This window comes from Halichoeres trimaculatus, unplaced genomic scaffold (genome assembly GCF_033239565.1).
Source record: "Halichoeres trimaculatus isolate MK-OKI-2021-1 unplaced genomic scaffold, fHalTri1.1 fHalTri1_scaffold_12, whole genome shotgun sequence".
NCBI lineage: Eukaryota > Metazoa > Chordata > Actinopteri > Labriformes > Labridae > Halichoeres > Halichoeres trimaculatus.
In genome coordinates, this window is record NW_027437190.1 from 32401360 (window position 1) to 32418260 (window position 16901).

Below are 16901 nucleotides of genomic sequence, written 5' to 3' on the forward strand. Positions count from 1 at the left end.
GAGTAATAACATAACATTAGCAGTGTGTTTACAGTTTGGTCAGTGTGTAAACATGGTAGATGTGTTTGCAGTGTGTTCACAGTGAGTTCACAGATTGTAAATGGGCTTGCAGTGACTTCACAGTGAGTTTACAGTGTGTAAATGTGTTTGCAGTGACTTCTCAGTGAGTTTACAGTTTGTAAATGTATCCACAGTGAATTTACAGTTTGTAAATGTGTTTGCAGTGAAATTACACTTTGTAAATGTGTTTGCAGTATGTTCACAGTGAGTTTACGGTTTGTTAATCTGTCCACAGTAAATTTACGGTTTGTAAATACGTTTGCAGCGAGTTCACAGTGAGTTTACAGTGTGTAAATGTGTTTGCAGTGAGTTCTCTGTGAGTTTACAGTTTGTAAGTGTAATTGCAGTGAGTTCACAGTGAATTTACAGTTTTTAAATGTGTTTGCAGTGACTTCTCAGTGGGTTTACAGTTTGTAAAAGTGTTTGCAGTGAATTTATGGATTCTAAATATCATTGCAGTATCTTCACAGTGAGTTTACAGTTTGTAAATGTGTTTGACGTGAGTTTAAAGTGAGTTTACAGTTTGGAAATGGGCTTGTAATGTGTTTACAGTATGCTTACACTGTGTGAATGTTTTCACAGTGAATTTTCAGTTTGTAAATGGGCTTGCAGTGAGTTCACAGTGAGTTAACGGTTACTAAATGTGTTTGAAGTGGGTTCACAGTGAGTTTACAGGTTGTGAATGTGTTTACAGTGAGTTCAGGGTGAGTTCAAAGTTTTTAAATGTGTTTGCAGTATGTTCACAGTGAGTTTACAGATTGTAAATGTGTTTGTAGTGAATTTTCACTTTGTAAATGTGTTTGCAGTATCTTCACAGTGAGTTCACAGTTTGTAAATGTGTTTACAGTGAGTTCACAGTGAGTTCACAGTTTGTAAATGTGTTTGCAATAAGTTTGCAGTGAGTTCACATTGTGTTTGTGTTTGCAGTGAGTTCATAGTGAGTTTACAGTTTGTTAACATCTTTTAAATGAGTTCACAGACATTTGCAGTGTTTTGAATTTGATTTAACAGTTGTTTGTACAGTGTTTTAAAAGTGTGTAGATGTGTTCAGTGTGCTACAGTAAGTTTTGATTTAGTTTGAGGTATGTTACAGTGTGTTAACAGAGTCAAAACTGAGTTTACAGTAAGTTTACATTTAGTTTACAGTGCGTGTACTTGGGGTTTACAGTCAATTTACAGTGAGTTTGTGCTTACAGGTGTTTATATTGAGTCAACAGAAAGTGTACAGTTATTTTATAGTGCATTAACAGTGTGTTTATAGTGAGTGTACAGTGCATTTACAGTGAATTAACTGTTAACAGTGTGTTAATGATAAGTGTACATTAGACCATGTGTTTGGAGAGTGCTTTCAATGAATTTCCAGTGTGTATACAGTGAATTTTAAGTGGTTGCACAATGAGTTTACAGTGAATTTACAGTGAGCTCAGTCAGGAGCGCTCTCGTCATAGATTTGAACCATTTATTACCAGATGCAAATACAGCTTAAGTTGGCGTTAAGCTCCTCTTTTCAGAGCACTCCCTGGGTTTGCCAGGCAGCCTGCTTAGGCTTTCCAGGGACTGCATTACAAATCCCCCAGCATGGGTAAATACATACATACAGACCTAATAGGATACAAACATGGAGAATCAAAAGGAGGGGGTTGAGTTTGATGCTTTGTGTAAGCAGCAAAGTGAGGGTAGTATGGGAGTAGCAGGGATGGGTCTAAGTAATGTGTTTATATACGCCGCCTTATCCCTATACCTGAGCTGTGATTGGTTGAGGGGATAGGGAATAATGATTCGAACATCAGCCAGTCAGCTGGTCACAGCTGGACGTGTGACTCCTTAATCCTGCATTACCTTACCGTACTTTTTTATTTTTACTATTTACATCTACAGCTTGCTCACAGTATGTTAACAGTGTGTTTACAGTGAGTTTACAGTTTGTGTACCTCTCATTTGCGGTGTGTTTGCAGGGTGTTAACATTAATTAACAGTGAGTTGACCAGGTGTTTGCACTGAGTTCAGAGTGTTTTCTGCAATTGGTGTACGATGTGTTAAAACTGTCTTACAGTGTGTTAGCAGTGTATCTGCAGCGTGTTAATAGTGTTTTTACAAGGGTGTACAGCAATAGCGGCTGCTGGTCAGTCAAGGAGGGGAAGCTCATTTTTTTCCGGCCTACATCATAAATTTGTTTATTTATTTAAACATAAATTCTACCCTCCGTTCCTTTTTAAGAAAATGATCTGTCGCATTTTTTCCAGCGATTTTACCAGTTTTCTCTCAACGCTCGTCGTTTTTAAGAAAGGTAAACTCGCTGGGGATCGATAAAGCCTCTGAATCAGTCCAGAACAACTGAGAAGATGCTCCGGTGGAGGGTTATACTTCAAGATCGCTGACCGGCTCATTTCACTGTCAATCAAAAAGGGATTCGGCCTCAGACAGATCATCCAATCATCATGCAGAAGCCCAGCGTCCAGGCCAGCCCACTGCCTCATAGACCCCCAGAGATGCTGAGCGTCCGATGGGCGGAACAAAGCCCAGCGTTTATCCAATGACCGTCCAGTTTCCACAGTGGAACAACCCACTCTCCCCTCCCCAGCTGAAGTCAGAAGACGCTCAGCGTCCGACTGTGGTAAAGTGCTGAGACGCTGCGGGGATGACTGAGAAGGAGGTGGAGCCAGTTACCTGTGATAGGAGCTGATTCTGAACTAAAGATGAAGGAATTCTAGCTCAGATTTTGTCAATGAAATGTTCACACAGCAGAACATATCACCACTTTTTGGGGACATTTTAGGGGAAGCTGAGCTTCCTTTGCAGTCTTAGAGCAATCGCTACTGGTGTACAGTATATAAACATGGAAATAACTGTGTCTGCACTGAGTTTTTTGTGTTTTTACAGTGAGTTTACTGTAAATGTATAGTGTGTTTTCTGACTGTTTTTGTGCGTTTACAGTGAGTTTACAGTGTGTACAGTTTTTTTTTTTTTTTTCAGTGAGGTGTTTTCAGACCTGAGTTACGTCTGCAGGTCTTACAGCCTCAGACTGGGGCCTGTTTTCTGTCACGGCTCAGCTGACTGTGATTCAGCTCATCTCTCTGTCAGTTAAGCTCTTTCTGTAACCTCTGAGGAGCGTCTTGCCTCTGAGGATGCCGTCACGGTGAAAAGTGAGCTCTGTGTGGAGATGAAACTCAGTTAGGGTCTTTATGTGATACCTTTGTAAATGAGTTTTCACCTCACACTCCAACATATCTGCACAGGACAAAGCGATTATCTTATAGCCGTTTATTGTGGGATTCCCTGAGCAGGTGATTGGATGCAGCTGCTGCTGCGGGTTGTTTGTATCATCAGAGCAGTCACAAGCATCTTCTCAGGAGAAACAAAAAAGCACACAAAGCCTTCAGACGCTTTTGTTAGGTCGGATAATGAGCTGCTGTCAACGCTGTAATGTTATGTAATCACACAGACACACACACACTCACACACAGTGGGGGATAATTAGCAGTGGTAGTATTTAAACACAGATCAAATGTATGAGCGCGAGACAGAGTGCAACAGAAAACAGGAGCTCTGGATTTAACAGATTATCTCAAGAAAATATTAAGAGTCTGTTCACATAAAATAAAAAATAAATTAAAAAAAAAATGTTATAGTGCGAGTTAGCTAAACACAGTTCATTAGCTTATTGTCTCTATGTTATTTGTTGGCGTTTGACTTGAAAATACTATGTTGACTGTTTGTTTTTGTTTGTTTATAGGTGCAGTGGCCATGCATGAATCCTAAATACAGAGTAAAGAAGAAAAACTACAAGAACTCTGGGATTGTCATCCTGAACCAGTGCAAGGTGAGAAAGGCACAAAAACAAGCTAACATTGCTTTCTGTCGCCCCAGATGAGCTTTTACGAGAGTTTATACTTAGCAGTGTTATTAAAATAAATCTAAGTAAGCTCCAGGTTCACGGCTCTGACATTCATCGATATGCAGATGATACTTAGCTCTATGTTCATCCTGTGAAATGTGCAAACAAACATTAGTCTCAGTGATTAGCTCTGACGCTGATTTAGCATCGATGGCTAGCTGGACACACCATGAGTATCTCAAACACTTCCTGTTCCTAGGGTTGCATCATTGACCGTCCAGCCTGAGCGCTGCGCGATTGTTCAGATCAAGGGGCAACAACCGGTCTGTAAAAATGAAGCCTATGCAGAGCTAAAAGTCGCTGTTTGTCAAGACCAGAAGTCACGCACACACCCAGCTATAAAAACAGACTTTTATGGCATTAAAAACATATTTACAGCCTGGTTAAAAAAACAGTTTGAGTCAAAAACGCTGATTTCACTATCCACACACACTGTAGGGTGAGTTATTTTTTTGTTCTATCTCTGCGGTTTAGAAGTTTTTAGGATCGTTTGATTATCCAATCAGAGACACAGCTCAGGTCACGTGACCACCTGGTCCCCTGTAGCTGCTAGAAGAAAGACTCACAGCCGATGTCATAGCGAATGTGGCTGTGTCTGCAGATTGGCTTCATTTCATGGTTTCAGGAACAGACGAGTGACGTCGCGGAGGCTTCGTCCATGTTTTGTACAGTCTGTGCTCTGAACAAGGCGTATGTTTGTTTTGGAAATGAGATCAGAGCGTCTTTTTAACTTTACTTTTCTTTGATCAAGACAACTTTTTACCAGATCTACGAGGTAAGGTATTTACCTACAGTAAGGTAGAGCTACGCTTTGAAACGTGACAACAAACAAACTTTGTCAGTTTGTACCGTAGTTTAGTAGCCAGCTATAGTTAGCTCTACTCACAGCCTGGTGCTCTGAGACGTGTCCATAACACAATAAGTAGAGCTAACGGCTACATCCGCGGTTTGGCTTCATTTCGGGGTTTCAAAAACAGACGGGTGACGTCACGGATGCTACGTCCATGTTTTATACAGTCTAAGTAGCCGACACTTCACTGATCAACACTTCGAGACCTAAGGACAGATTTAGGGCCAATCCCAATCATCACTCTTTCCCCTTTCACTTCGTTCTTCCATTCCCATGATGCTCTTCTGCTGCAGTGCTCCCTCTGGGCTCTAAAAAAGCTCTGATTGCCTGAACACGTGCTGCTCAAACTCTGACACTGAGTTTCCTAACCCTAACCCTGTAAGACCATGGCAGCTAAGCAAACTGCTCTCTGACCCCACAGACTGGAGTTAGCATGAAGCAACCTCCTGCTAACACTCTAATATAAAGCTGCATTTCCACCAAGCAGACCGGTTTGGTTGATCTCAATACGGCGTGCATTTTGTGGTGTTTCCACTGACTTATCCCGGGACAGATCCCCAAATAACCGAGATGAGCCGTCCCACTTTTTGGGACCCTTCCATATGGGTGCCAGACTGAACCAATCCGCCCCTGGAAGGTGGAGCTACAACACTGCAGACCGTTGACCGCTTAGCTGCCATGGGCTTACAGGGCTGCATTTCTCCTGGCAGCACAAAGTTTGATTGTTCTTTGTATCAAAGAGCTACATGCCAATCACAGAGAGGATGAAACGCTGGATGTCTTCCATCTGTGCTCTTTGTTTACTGTGTCACGTTTTTCTTCTTCGTTGGATTTATCAGCGGGGTAAACTGTGTCGCGCTGCTACGGCGTCACGCTATTGTTTAAAAGCTGTGGCTTTCTGCATCCGACTTACACACCACCTACCACAAGAGGGCACAGTGTGCTGTGGAAACGCAAACAGGATCAGGCTTAACTACCATGTTCTGGATTACATAAGAGATGAGACAGTTAAACTATAAAAAGCTAACGTTAAGCTAACGTCACAGTAGTTAGAAGCTTTATTATGTAGCTACTGAATACTGTAACGTTAGCTTATTGTGGCTCATGCAGCTAATGTTTGTTTGCTATGAGTTTGTCTCCCTGCTCTGACATTGGTGTAGCTGTAGCTAGTTGTTGCTATAGCAGCGTTAGCTGGATACTTATAAAGAGTGATTTCAAAATACAACCAACAATTCAAACATGGCTAATATTTACATGGTGAAACAAAAGACTGGATATGTGATAAAAAAATAAATAAATATGGAAATCATGAGAAATTTGTTGCAATGCATTACATGGGTGATGAGACAGTTCAGCTTTGAAAAGCTAATGTTGACGTTACTGTATTTATAAGCTTTATCATGTAGCTTCTGATTACTGTAACGTTAGCTTATCACGTTAGCTAACGTAGCTCCTGAATGCAGCTTATCTGTCTAATCTAATCAGTCTGTTTGCCGTGAGTTTGTCACCCTGGTTTGACATCAGTGTAGCTGTTATTAGCCAGCTGTTGCGATAGCTGTGCTAGCCAGATCGTTAAAACAAGCGATTTCAAAACACAACCAACAATTCAAACATGGCTAATATTTACATGGTGTAACAAAAAGTTGGGAAATTTGTCGTACTGCATTCCATGGGTGATGAGACAGTCAAGCTTTGAAAGCTGAAATGTTAAGCTAACGTTACAGTATTCAGAAGCTATATCATGTAGCTTCTGAATACTGTAATGTTAGCTTATCATAGCTTATGTAGCTCCTGAATGTAGCTTATCTGTCTAATCTAATCTGTTCTAGTCTGTTTGCTGTGAGTTTGTCACCCTGGTTTGACATCAGTGTAGCTGTTTTAGCTAGCTGTTGCTATAGCGGTGTTAGCCAGATCGTTCAAACAAGCCATTTTTTCACTTTAAACATGGCTAATTTTTACGTGGTGTAACAAAAGATTAGATATCTGATAAAAAATGATTGATATCATGGGAAATTTGTCATACTCCTTGGTTTTAAGGGACACCACTTTACTTAAAAAACCAAAGGCTAAGGGGTAAAATTGGGACTAGCCCTTTATGTTTTTATTTTCAAGAAACTGATTCCCTCCTCTGTAATTTCTTCCCTTTAGTGACAGCTGAGCAGTCACACTCCACAGATGTGTTTATATATTTCAGCTGCATCCTTCAAACATTCAGACATCTCCAAACACAAGTGTCAAACTTTAGTGTGAGCCTGACTGTCTCAAAAATGAGATCTGGACACATTTATCACTTCCTGTTAGACGTTTCTCGGCTCCTCTGCGCGCTGTCACTGAGCTGAAATAACTGACAGACAACAGGATTAGCATGTTGTGTTATTAAATTATGATTTATTGCATCTGGAGGCTCATTAGGACTCCATCAGTCTGTAATGTGACGGAGCTTGTTAATCTGGAGGAGAAAATTGGATTCCTGTCCGTCTTCCACAGCGTCTCATCGGTCGCTCCCTGCCTGGTTTACAGCTGGCCCTTTAGGCCATTAAAACTTCATTTCCAGGAGATTTGAAGCAGCTTTCCGAGCTCCTCTTGTTTTGCAGGCTGTCGGTGGCTGGCAGACTGTTACAGAAACCAATTATGTGTCGCTGAGCAGCCTGATGAACCTGACATTTCCTGCCAGACAAAGCTGAACGGTGCTCAGATGCTAAGCGACGCAGTCTGGGGAATCCCTCCGCCGAGCGAAAGCCAGATAACATTTAGTCTGATGGCACTCGACATACGAAGAGCTCCCGACTCTAAAGCAGTTAGCAGCCGCTGGCGAGCAGGAGAGTGACGGGGGAAGCGTAGAAACTGGAGGATAGATGAGTGAGCGGCTGTGACGGCTGGGAGGTCATTTACACTTGACAAATGAGGAGTGAGAAGCAGGAGGAGAGCTTTATGAAGAGCTGACAGAATGAGAGCAGGTTCACAGGTTAGCATGTTGCATCCATCCTCTGCTCCGTCCTCCTTACATCAGATAACTCATTCTCAGATAACAATAAACCTCATTCTGTCACAGCAGCCCGGCCACACTCACAGACAGGGAGAAACAAAGAGCCTCGACTGAAGCATCCAGTTATCGCTCCCGCAGCACCGCTTACCTCCTCCTGGCTTCAGATTCAGAGTCAGACAACACCTGCACAGTGAAAAACACATTCATGATCCTCTCAATAATCTAGATTTCCTTAATTTCAGTTTAAGTTCCTGTTGTGTATGTGTTTTTTTTCTCTATTCTGCATCATGATGTTTTAATTTCATCAAACTGAAGAGACGTTTTTCAGATGAAAACCAGTTTGTGTTTCAAACTGCTGAAGGAGGACAGAGAAAAGCCTCTGTAGGACTTCCTGTTAACACTCAGACTCACCATAGACTGGGGAAACTGTGATTGATCGATCAAGAATCAGTTAAGTTCAGGATGAATGACTCTGTCTTTAGGTAACAGGGTCAAAACATCGAAAAACGGCTGAATCTTCAGATCACCTGAAACTGTTTTTAACAGCTCACAGGACTCTGATTCTGACAACGTCAAATCTTTGGACTCTTTTTTTGAAACCAACCCTTTAGTTTGGTCTCTGTACCCATCCAAATAATAGACTGAAAAAATGGACGTCCTCTTGCTCGCCTTAAAGTGAGGTCTCCACAAAAACTGCTCCCCCTGGTGGCTGGCTGCATTATAGGTAAAAAAAAAACATCTCCCCAGTCATTCCAGATGGGCTGTGGTCAAACTTAAAAAAAATGAATACACCTCGTAGAAATGTTTCTCAAGACTGAGTTTGATGTGGTTTTGAGGAGAATTAGATCACTGCCAGGCGCTCGTTTTTTTTCCTGCTGAGCTGAGAGCTCCTTGATTGAACTCCAACACACGAGGGGAGAGAAACGGCTCTGAGGACAGACGCTGTGAGTGTTGATTAAGAGTGTGAAGAGTCTCCTTGCCGATCATTGACCTTTAACACCTGAGTAGGTGTGAAACCTTCAGCTAAATAAAGTCTCCTTTCATTTCTTTATTGCTCTCTCAGCGACAGACTTAAGGCCTATTTGTCCTTGCCTCCGTCCTTTCATACTTCCATGCGTCTGTTATGTTAGTATTGCAGTTGACCAGTACATCCACCAGGGGGAGCAGCCCAGAGTCAAAAGTTTATGACAACAACAAACTCTTAAACAAACATGGTGACTGTGGAGGAGTTTTGCTAATGTTCCTCTAACATAAACAACAAAAACGGAGGTGGTGGTTGGTGAAGCTGTTAAATACATCGTGAAAGTTGTAATTTCTTCTTTGTGTCTCACTAAAGCTGCATATCAGATAGTAACACTAACTGTAACACTAATTAATTTAATTGGTCCAAATCATAGACTGTAAAAAAAAAATGGATGTCATCTTGCTTGGCTCGAAGTGAGGTCGCCACAAAAACCGCTCCCCCTGGTGGCTGGCCGCAGTATAGGTCAAAAAATCCATCTCCCCAGTCATTCCAGATGGGCTGTGGTCAAACTTTAAAAAAATTAATACACCTGGTAGAAATGTTTCTCAGGTCTGATTGTTGTGGTGATTTGAAGATGTCATTTGGCTGTCTTGTATCCAAGTCCTCTTTTTTCTGAAAAGTTTTGTTTTCATTAGTTATAAGAGGTTAAAAGATGTTTTACGTCACGTTTAACGATGATTGACAGCTGCTGTGCTTGTGTATTTTTTTCTGGGATTGTAAAATATATCAAAAGGTAGAGTCAAGAAGTGATTACACTTTCAAAAGAACAGAATAATTCTTATTTTTGTCCGCTGACTTCACTCAGATTCTCCCAGAATCCCTCACAGCCTTTACTGCCCAGACTCTGGCTGCTCAACTGCTTCAATGGCGGCGCCTGTGACGGGGGAATTATGGCTTCAAAAAGAAGTGAATTCTCAGTGTCTCAGTTTAAGTCCACTTCACATGGCCTGATATGAGGTTGAGCTTCACAGTTCAGGGGTTAACAGATGAAGATTCAGCCCCCATTTACACAAAAACATTTCATCCAAAAACCCAATTTGCACAGAAATGCTAAGGGACTGAAAACGCTGTAGTAAGCATGCCAGGCCTGAAGTTGGCGCTATAACTGTCTTGTCCAGAAGAAGCTTTTGGTAGATCTTCACTGAAGTAGAGTTGAGCTGATCATCTGGTGTGTTGGTGAATGTTAAGAGCAGAAGTGGAGCAACAGATGCTCATTTTGTTGAAAGACAGTCACAGATTCAGCAGATTGAGCAGCACAAGCACAACATGGTAGCAAAGTGGAGCGTGATGTCAGAGTTTTCACTGAAAACGCCAGCTTACTCTTTACATGGCAACGGTGGCTGTAGCGTTTTAAAGAAATAAATCCACTCTTATAATATCGACTTAACTGTTATGACTGTAAATGGATCTGATTGTCCAGAGTTTTCACCTGCTCACCAGCATGAGTCTGATTGGCTGTTACCGGTCAGCTGATCAGCAGGTGAGTGAAACAGGTGATTTCAGGGTGAGTAAAGGTTTTCACCCTCTGTCTGCAGATCATCAAGATGCACTCCTTTCTGGATTACATCATGGGGGGCTGCCAGATCCAGTTTACTGTGAGTACACACACACACACACACACACACACACACACACACACACACACACACGTTTCCATCAGGTTAGCATGTGTCCCTGTTTCTCAGATTAATCCTGATGTCACTATGGAAACAGTAACCATGGCAACACTTTCAGCAGCCTCCCATGTCCCGGCTCTAACTGCATCCAGTTGAACCAGTTAAACCAGTCTTTGGTTTTACAGGGCTCTGATTGGCTGAGCTCTTCTCACCTGGCTCCACTCACCAGCGCTTGTTTTAGCGCTTGCATCTTAATTTAGAAGAACATGAACCATCAGCTGATTCTTCCTGGTTCTGCTCTCTGATTGGTCATCTTCCTACAGGTCGCCATCGACTTCACGGCCTCTAATGGCGACCCTCGCAACAGCTGCTCTCTGCACTACATCCACCCGTTCCAGCCCAACGAGTACCTGAAGGCTCTGGTGGCTGTGGGGGAGATCTGCCAGGACTACGACAGGTAGGTCTGCACCTGAGTCAGCAGCCAATCAGATCAGTCTGTTCATTAAAGGAAACATGCAATCAATAACAGATGTTCAGGGATCTATACTCGACTCCTGTGACACTCGATGTGACAGGTCGTGACTCGTCTTCTCTCTGTCGTTGTTCCTCTCTGGAGCCCTGCGGCTTTTTTCTCTCCTTTTCACAAATCAAGTCCCCCTCTCGTCTGTTCCTGATGGTTGGTAGTCTTCCTCTGTCTGCTCTTTAGTTTCTTGGGGACACCCTCTCAGCCAATCAGGAGTGATTTCTCTGCTTTGTGCTGAAGTAGCAGTTCACTGAATGACCTCGTTAACTCCTGCTGGCAGCCAATCACAATGCCTCCCTTAGCGCCTGTTTTTTTCCTCCTTCTCTTTCCTTCTTTTCTCACAGTGACAAAATGTTCCCGGCGTTCGGCTTCGGGGCTCAGATCCCTCCTGACTACAAGGTAATTGAACTGCTCAGCTCGCCGTTTCCCAGCATGCTCTCTGTCAGCGAGGGGAGGGCATAGGAAGGGGGAGGCAGACCCTGCCGGGCGACGGTGATTACCAGCCGACCTCCTCCTCCTCCTCACACTGGGGGGTTTGTTTTTTAAAAGTTATTCCCTTCCCATGATGCTCTTCTGCTGCGGTGCTATAAAAGAGCTCTGATTGTCTGAACACGCCCATCTCCTCAAACCCTAACCCTTAATCTAACGCCTGGTCCTGATCCTAACCCTGTAAGACCATGGAAGCTAAGCTAACTGCTCTCTTAGCCCACAGGCTGGAGTTAGCATGAAGCAACCTCAAGCTAACGCTTTAAGGCCAATCCAAACAGTCATTCTTTCTCCCTCCCCTTCCTTTTGGCCCTCTGCTTTAAAGTGATACTCCGGGATGGAACAAGTTGGGTCCTATCACAAGTTTTAGAGCAGAAATTACCCCTACAGTAGTGTTTTTGTGCAGCAGAAGCCCAGAGCGCTCACACCAAACACCCCCTCCCTGCTCCTCTGCCGGTTTCCTCTGCACTCAGACGAAAACCAAAAAACACAAATAAACAGACTCCCACCGAAAAAATCTGATATCGGTCTGCATTCACGCTTTATTTAGAGAATTTTCAGCGCGTTACTTTCACACAAAAACACTGCTAAATAAGGCTCTAGTTCTCATCGTGTCTCTTCGTCCTGGCAGACTACCTGCGTTTGTTTATATCTGGCACGCCACGTGCGCGGACTGATACACTAAGCGGCAAGTGCCTCGTAGCCAGCTGTGGCTCTGCAGCGGAGGTAGCGCCGTTTTACGACACGATGAGAACTAGAGCCTTGTTTAGCAGTGTTTTTGTGTGAAAGTAACGCACTGAAAATTCTTTAAATAAAGCGTGAATGCAGACCCATGTCAGATTTTTCGGTGGGAGTCCGTTTATTTGTGTTTTTGGTCAAGTAAAAATTGGCCCCGTCTGAATGCAGAGGAAACCTGCAGAGGAGCAGGGAGGGGGTGTTTGGTGTGTGCGCTCTGGGCTTCTGCTGCACACACCAAACACCCCCTCACTGCTGTAGGGGTAATTTCTGCCCTAAACCTTGTGATAGGACCCAACTTGTTCCATCCCGGAGTATCACTTTAAGGGCCAAGAGGAAGCGGCATAAAATGCATCTTTAAGAAACAAGACGCCACTAGATTTCTGCTACGACATCACCCTTAGTCGCTCGCTGGCTGTTTCTTCTCTTCCAAAGCGAACACATTTTGACAAAGTGATGATAAACTGACGTCAGATTAGGGCGACACATTCACAGCAAACAGACTTGATTACCATGAACTGCATCAGAATAGAATAGAATAGAATAGAATAGAATAGAATAGATCTTTATTGTCATTTTAACAAGTACAACAAGAACTTGAAGTCACTGCAGCAATCAAGAAAACAAAAGTATGAAAGTGTATAGAAAGTGCAAAAAGCTCCATAAGAAAATAGATGCTGACAGCTTGTCCATCATTGTCCAGTCAGCCAGCCTCCACCTCCACAGGGTCCAGGACTGAGCTTCTTCAGCAGTCTGTTCAGTCTCTGTCTCCTGGATCCTGTCTGCTCACAGCAGGTGAAGCTCTTCCAATGTGGTGTTGGTGTCTGGTGTTAGCTCTGTTAGCCATGTCTGTGAATAGCATGATGCTACTCTGCCCTCTGGTATTCCCTCTGTGGCTGGGCTAGCATATCTAGCTCGTCCATCTTATTGGAGATAGATCTTACGTTCCCAATAACGATGCACGTCGTCCTCACCTCCTTCACCTCACCTTGTCGGAATCATCTGGCCTTGCACCAGTTAGCATTGACATGCTACAGGCTGCTATCAGCTGAGTTCACATGTAAACAATGCAGCCATGGTTACATGTAGGATCTCCGGACAAACACAGGAGAAAAAGTAGTAAAAATATCACTGAAGACAAAACTAGTTTAGTGTCCATGACCAACAAATGAGCCATACGATGTAATGATCCACTCCAAATACAAAGATGATAAAAAAGAGACGAAAAAATTACAAGAAACGGACAAAGAAGAGAGAGCTGCTGCAAAAGGCAGCCATAGCCAACAGGGTGGTGCCTAGCAACCATGGTTACTTTACATGCCTACTGTTTTCGCTTCAGAGGTAATCCAACACAAAGTAGTGGTTGGAGTTTCTGAAAGTTAGGATCAGGATGTCAGAGAAAAAAGAGGTAAGTTGAGGTACAGACAGCTATCAAACAATTGTGTAAAACAAAAGTGTTTTCAGTTTTTATTTGAATGAATTAAACTCTTGAGCTAGAATCAGAGTTTTTTTTCAGCTGACAGCCTCTGAATTAATAAAAACCGTCTCACATTCTTCTTCTCGTCTTGTTCCAGGTGTCACATGACTTTGCAGTGAATTTCAACGAGGAGAATCCAGAGTGCGCAGGTATCATCTTTAATATATCTGCTCTGAAAGGAGAAAATTGACTCAAATATTTGATGCTGAGCATGTGAAGCTGTGTGTAGTGTGTGTGAAGTGTGTGTAGCGTGTGAAGCGGCGCTCAGAGGAAGCTGTTTGATCTGAGATGAGTTTTTGATGAGGAGGTTGGAGGAGCACTGGTAATGATGAAGGAGCTGAGGATGACTGCAGGAGACTATGGATCATTAGGAGCTGCTGATCTCAGAGTCCAGCTGAGACGGTGTTTCTTCTTTTGTCTCTGACTCGTGTTGAACCTTCTGGTCTGTGAAACTCTCAGTCACGATGAAACTAACTCTTCAGGTGTGTCAGGTACACCAATCAAACGTTTTACTTCTCATTACCCAGCTGCTAACTTTAGATTCATAAATGCTGACGAGGAGCTTTTACTGACAGATGGTTTTAAATAATTTTTAATCTTTTTATGATTTATGAGCACAGCTTTTGAAAATAGTCCCAGTGATTTCTCAGGAATAGACGCTCCTCTTCCTGCTGTTGTCAGTTAACATTCCTTTCAGTTAAAACATTTTGACCTCTGCCACCGTCATCACCACCGCTCAGGGTGTCATTTCCTTTTTTCAAAGACACCGCCAAACTGAAATTTCTCTTTCCTGTTCTGGGATGAAATCATACATGTTGTTTAGCCTGCTAAATTAGCATGCTAACAGAAACTGATGTGTTTGCTACATTTTTAACCAATGTGATGCTAACAGAAGCTAACAGTGTTAGCTCTCCTTTCAGTCAACAGAGTCAAAAAAAAAAAGAAGTTCAACTCTCTATGGACTGATTTGACAGGTGATCAGTTTAGAATAGAATAGAATAGAATAGAAGAGAATAGAATAGAATAGAATAGAATAGAATAGAATAGAATAGAATAGAATAGAATGACTTTATTGATCCCAAACTGAGAATTTGTTGTGTTACAGCAACTTTTAGAGCCAGAAGAAAAATTACTTAGGCACTCTGCAATAAAACATGTAGAATTGTTATGAAGAAATGTGCAAATAGCTGCTATTAGGTTAAAAGTGATTTTTGTAAAATAAGGCCCCGTTAACACGACAGCGTTTCATCTGAAAACGCCGAATTACAGTGAAAAAAACCTGCATTTACACAGAAACGCTGACGGACTGAAAACACTATAGTAAGCATGCCAGGCCTGTATGTGGTGCTATAACTGTCTTGTCCAAAAGCCACTTTTTGGGAGATATCCACTGAAGTAGAATGAAAAGAAGAAAGAAAAATGTTTTTTCTTTTGAAAGTGTAATCACTTCCTGACTCTACCTCCTGACATATTTTACAATCCCAGAAAAAAATACACAACAACAGCAGCTGTCAATCATCGTTAAACGTGACGTAAAGCCTTGTTTTTAACCTCTTATAACTAATGAAAACAAAACTCTTCCGAAAAAAGAGGACCTGAATACAAGACAGCCAAATGATATCTTCAAATCACCACAACAATCAGATGTGAGAAACATTTCTACGAGGTGTAACATTTTTTTAAAGTTTTGCCACAGCCCATCTGGAATGACTGGAAAGATGGATTCTTTGACCTATACTGCAGCCAACCACCAGGGGGAGCAGTTTTTGTGGCGACCGCACTTCGAGCCAAGCAAGATGACATCCATTTTTTTACTGTCTATGTATGGGACCAATGGAATTAATTAGTGTTGCTTTTACTATCCGACTTGTAGCTTTAGTGAGACATTAAGAAGAAATAACAATGGCGGAACTTTCATGATGTATTTAACAGCTTCACCAGCCACCACCTCCTACAATACTGCCTCGTTAGTTAACAACACTCCTCCATAGTCGCTATGTTTGTTTAAGAGTTTTTTGTTGTCATAAACTTTTGACTCTGAGCTGCTCCCCCCGGTGGATGCACTGGTTAACTGCAATGCTAACATAACAGACACATGGAAGTATGAAAGGACGAAGGGGAGGAGAAATAGGCCTTTAGTCTGACGCTGAGAGAGGAATAAAGAAATAAAAGGAGACTTTATTTAGCTGAAGGTTTCACACCTACTCAGGTGTTAAAGGTCAATGATCGGCAAGGAGACTCTTCACACTCTTAATCAACACTCACAGCGTCTGTCCTCAGAGCCGTTTCTCTCCCCTCGTGTGTTGAAGTTCAATCAAGGAGCTCTCAGCTCAGCAGGAAAAAAAACGAGCGCCTGGCAGTGATCTAATTCTCCTCAAAACCACATCAGACCACCTCAAACCAGATTAACCATGTCAGCTTCTGTACTCTGACCCTGTCTCCGTGTTCCCGTCCTGTCAGGTATCCAGGGGGTGGTTGAGGCGTATCAGGCCTGCCTCCCCAAACTGCAGCTCTACGGCCCCACAAACATCGCCCCCATCATCCAGAAGGTCGCCAACTCTGCCTCACAGGAGGTCCACACCAAAGAGGCTATGGTAAGAACCAGACACCCTCATTAAACAGACAGCTGATTGGTCTGCTGTGATCCCGCTGTCTGGTTGGTCAAGAAGAGTGAAACTGATTCTCTGTCTCGCAGCAATACTTCATCCTGCTGATCCTGACAGATGGCGTCATCACCGACATGGCTGACACCCGGGAAGCCATCGTTCGGGCTTCCCACCTCCCAATGTCTGTCATCATCGTGGGAATCGGGAACGCCGACTTCAGCGACATGCAGATGCTGGACGGTGATGACGGGATCCTGCGATCGCCTAAAGGAGAACCTGTTGTTCGGGACATCGTCCAGTTCGTCCCCTTTCGTAACTTCAAACACGTGAGTCTTTTAGACTTTAACTCAAAGGTTCATTAGCTCATTAGCTGCCAGCCAATATAAACACATCTTTAATGATCTTTCAAAACCTAAATGATATTGTTTTTTATGACTATAGCTGCATTTCCATCACACCTAGAATTGCGCAAAACGTAAATATCGCAATAAAGAAACGGTAGTGGAAACATTGCATTTTCGTAAAACCTCTCAAATTTCAATTAGAAGTCTGTACGCTCTCATTTGGTGGTTTTCCAGAAGTTTCAACATTGAATTTTATTGCAAAAGTGCAATGGAAACATCTTTTTTACGCGAATACACGT

At 42.8% G+C, this 16901-nt stretch overlaps 1 protein-coding gene across 2 annotated transcripts in view; it reads left to right on the forward strand.

Moving 5' to 3' along the window:
- Positions 1-16901, forward strand: part of cpne4a (copine IVa) — a 53039-nt gene that overhangs the window by 26894 nt on the left and 9244 nt on the right. For both annotated transcript variants that reach the window (XR_012599350.1, XM_074683315.1), the window contains exons 9-15: positions 3794-3880; positions 10351-10410; positions 10755-10888; positions 11299-11353; positions 13750-13801; positions 16113-16246; positions 16348-16584. Coding sequence is in view for 1 of the 2 variants with exons in the window: in XM_074683315.1 (XP_074539416.1) it covers positions 3794-3880; positions 10351-10410; positions 10755-10888; positions 11299-11353; positions 13750-13801; positions 16113-16246; positions 16348-16584 (759 nt within the window). In the remaining variant the exon portion in view is untranslated. The remainder of the gene's footprint in view (positions 1-3793; positions 3881-10350; positions 10411-10754; positions 10889-11298; positions 11354-13749; positions 13802-16112; positions 16247-16347; positions 16585-16901) is intronic.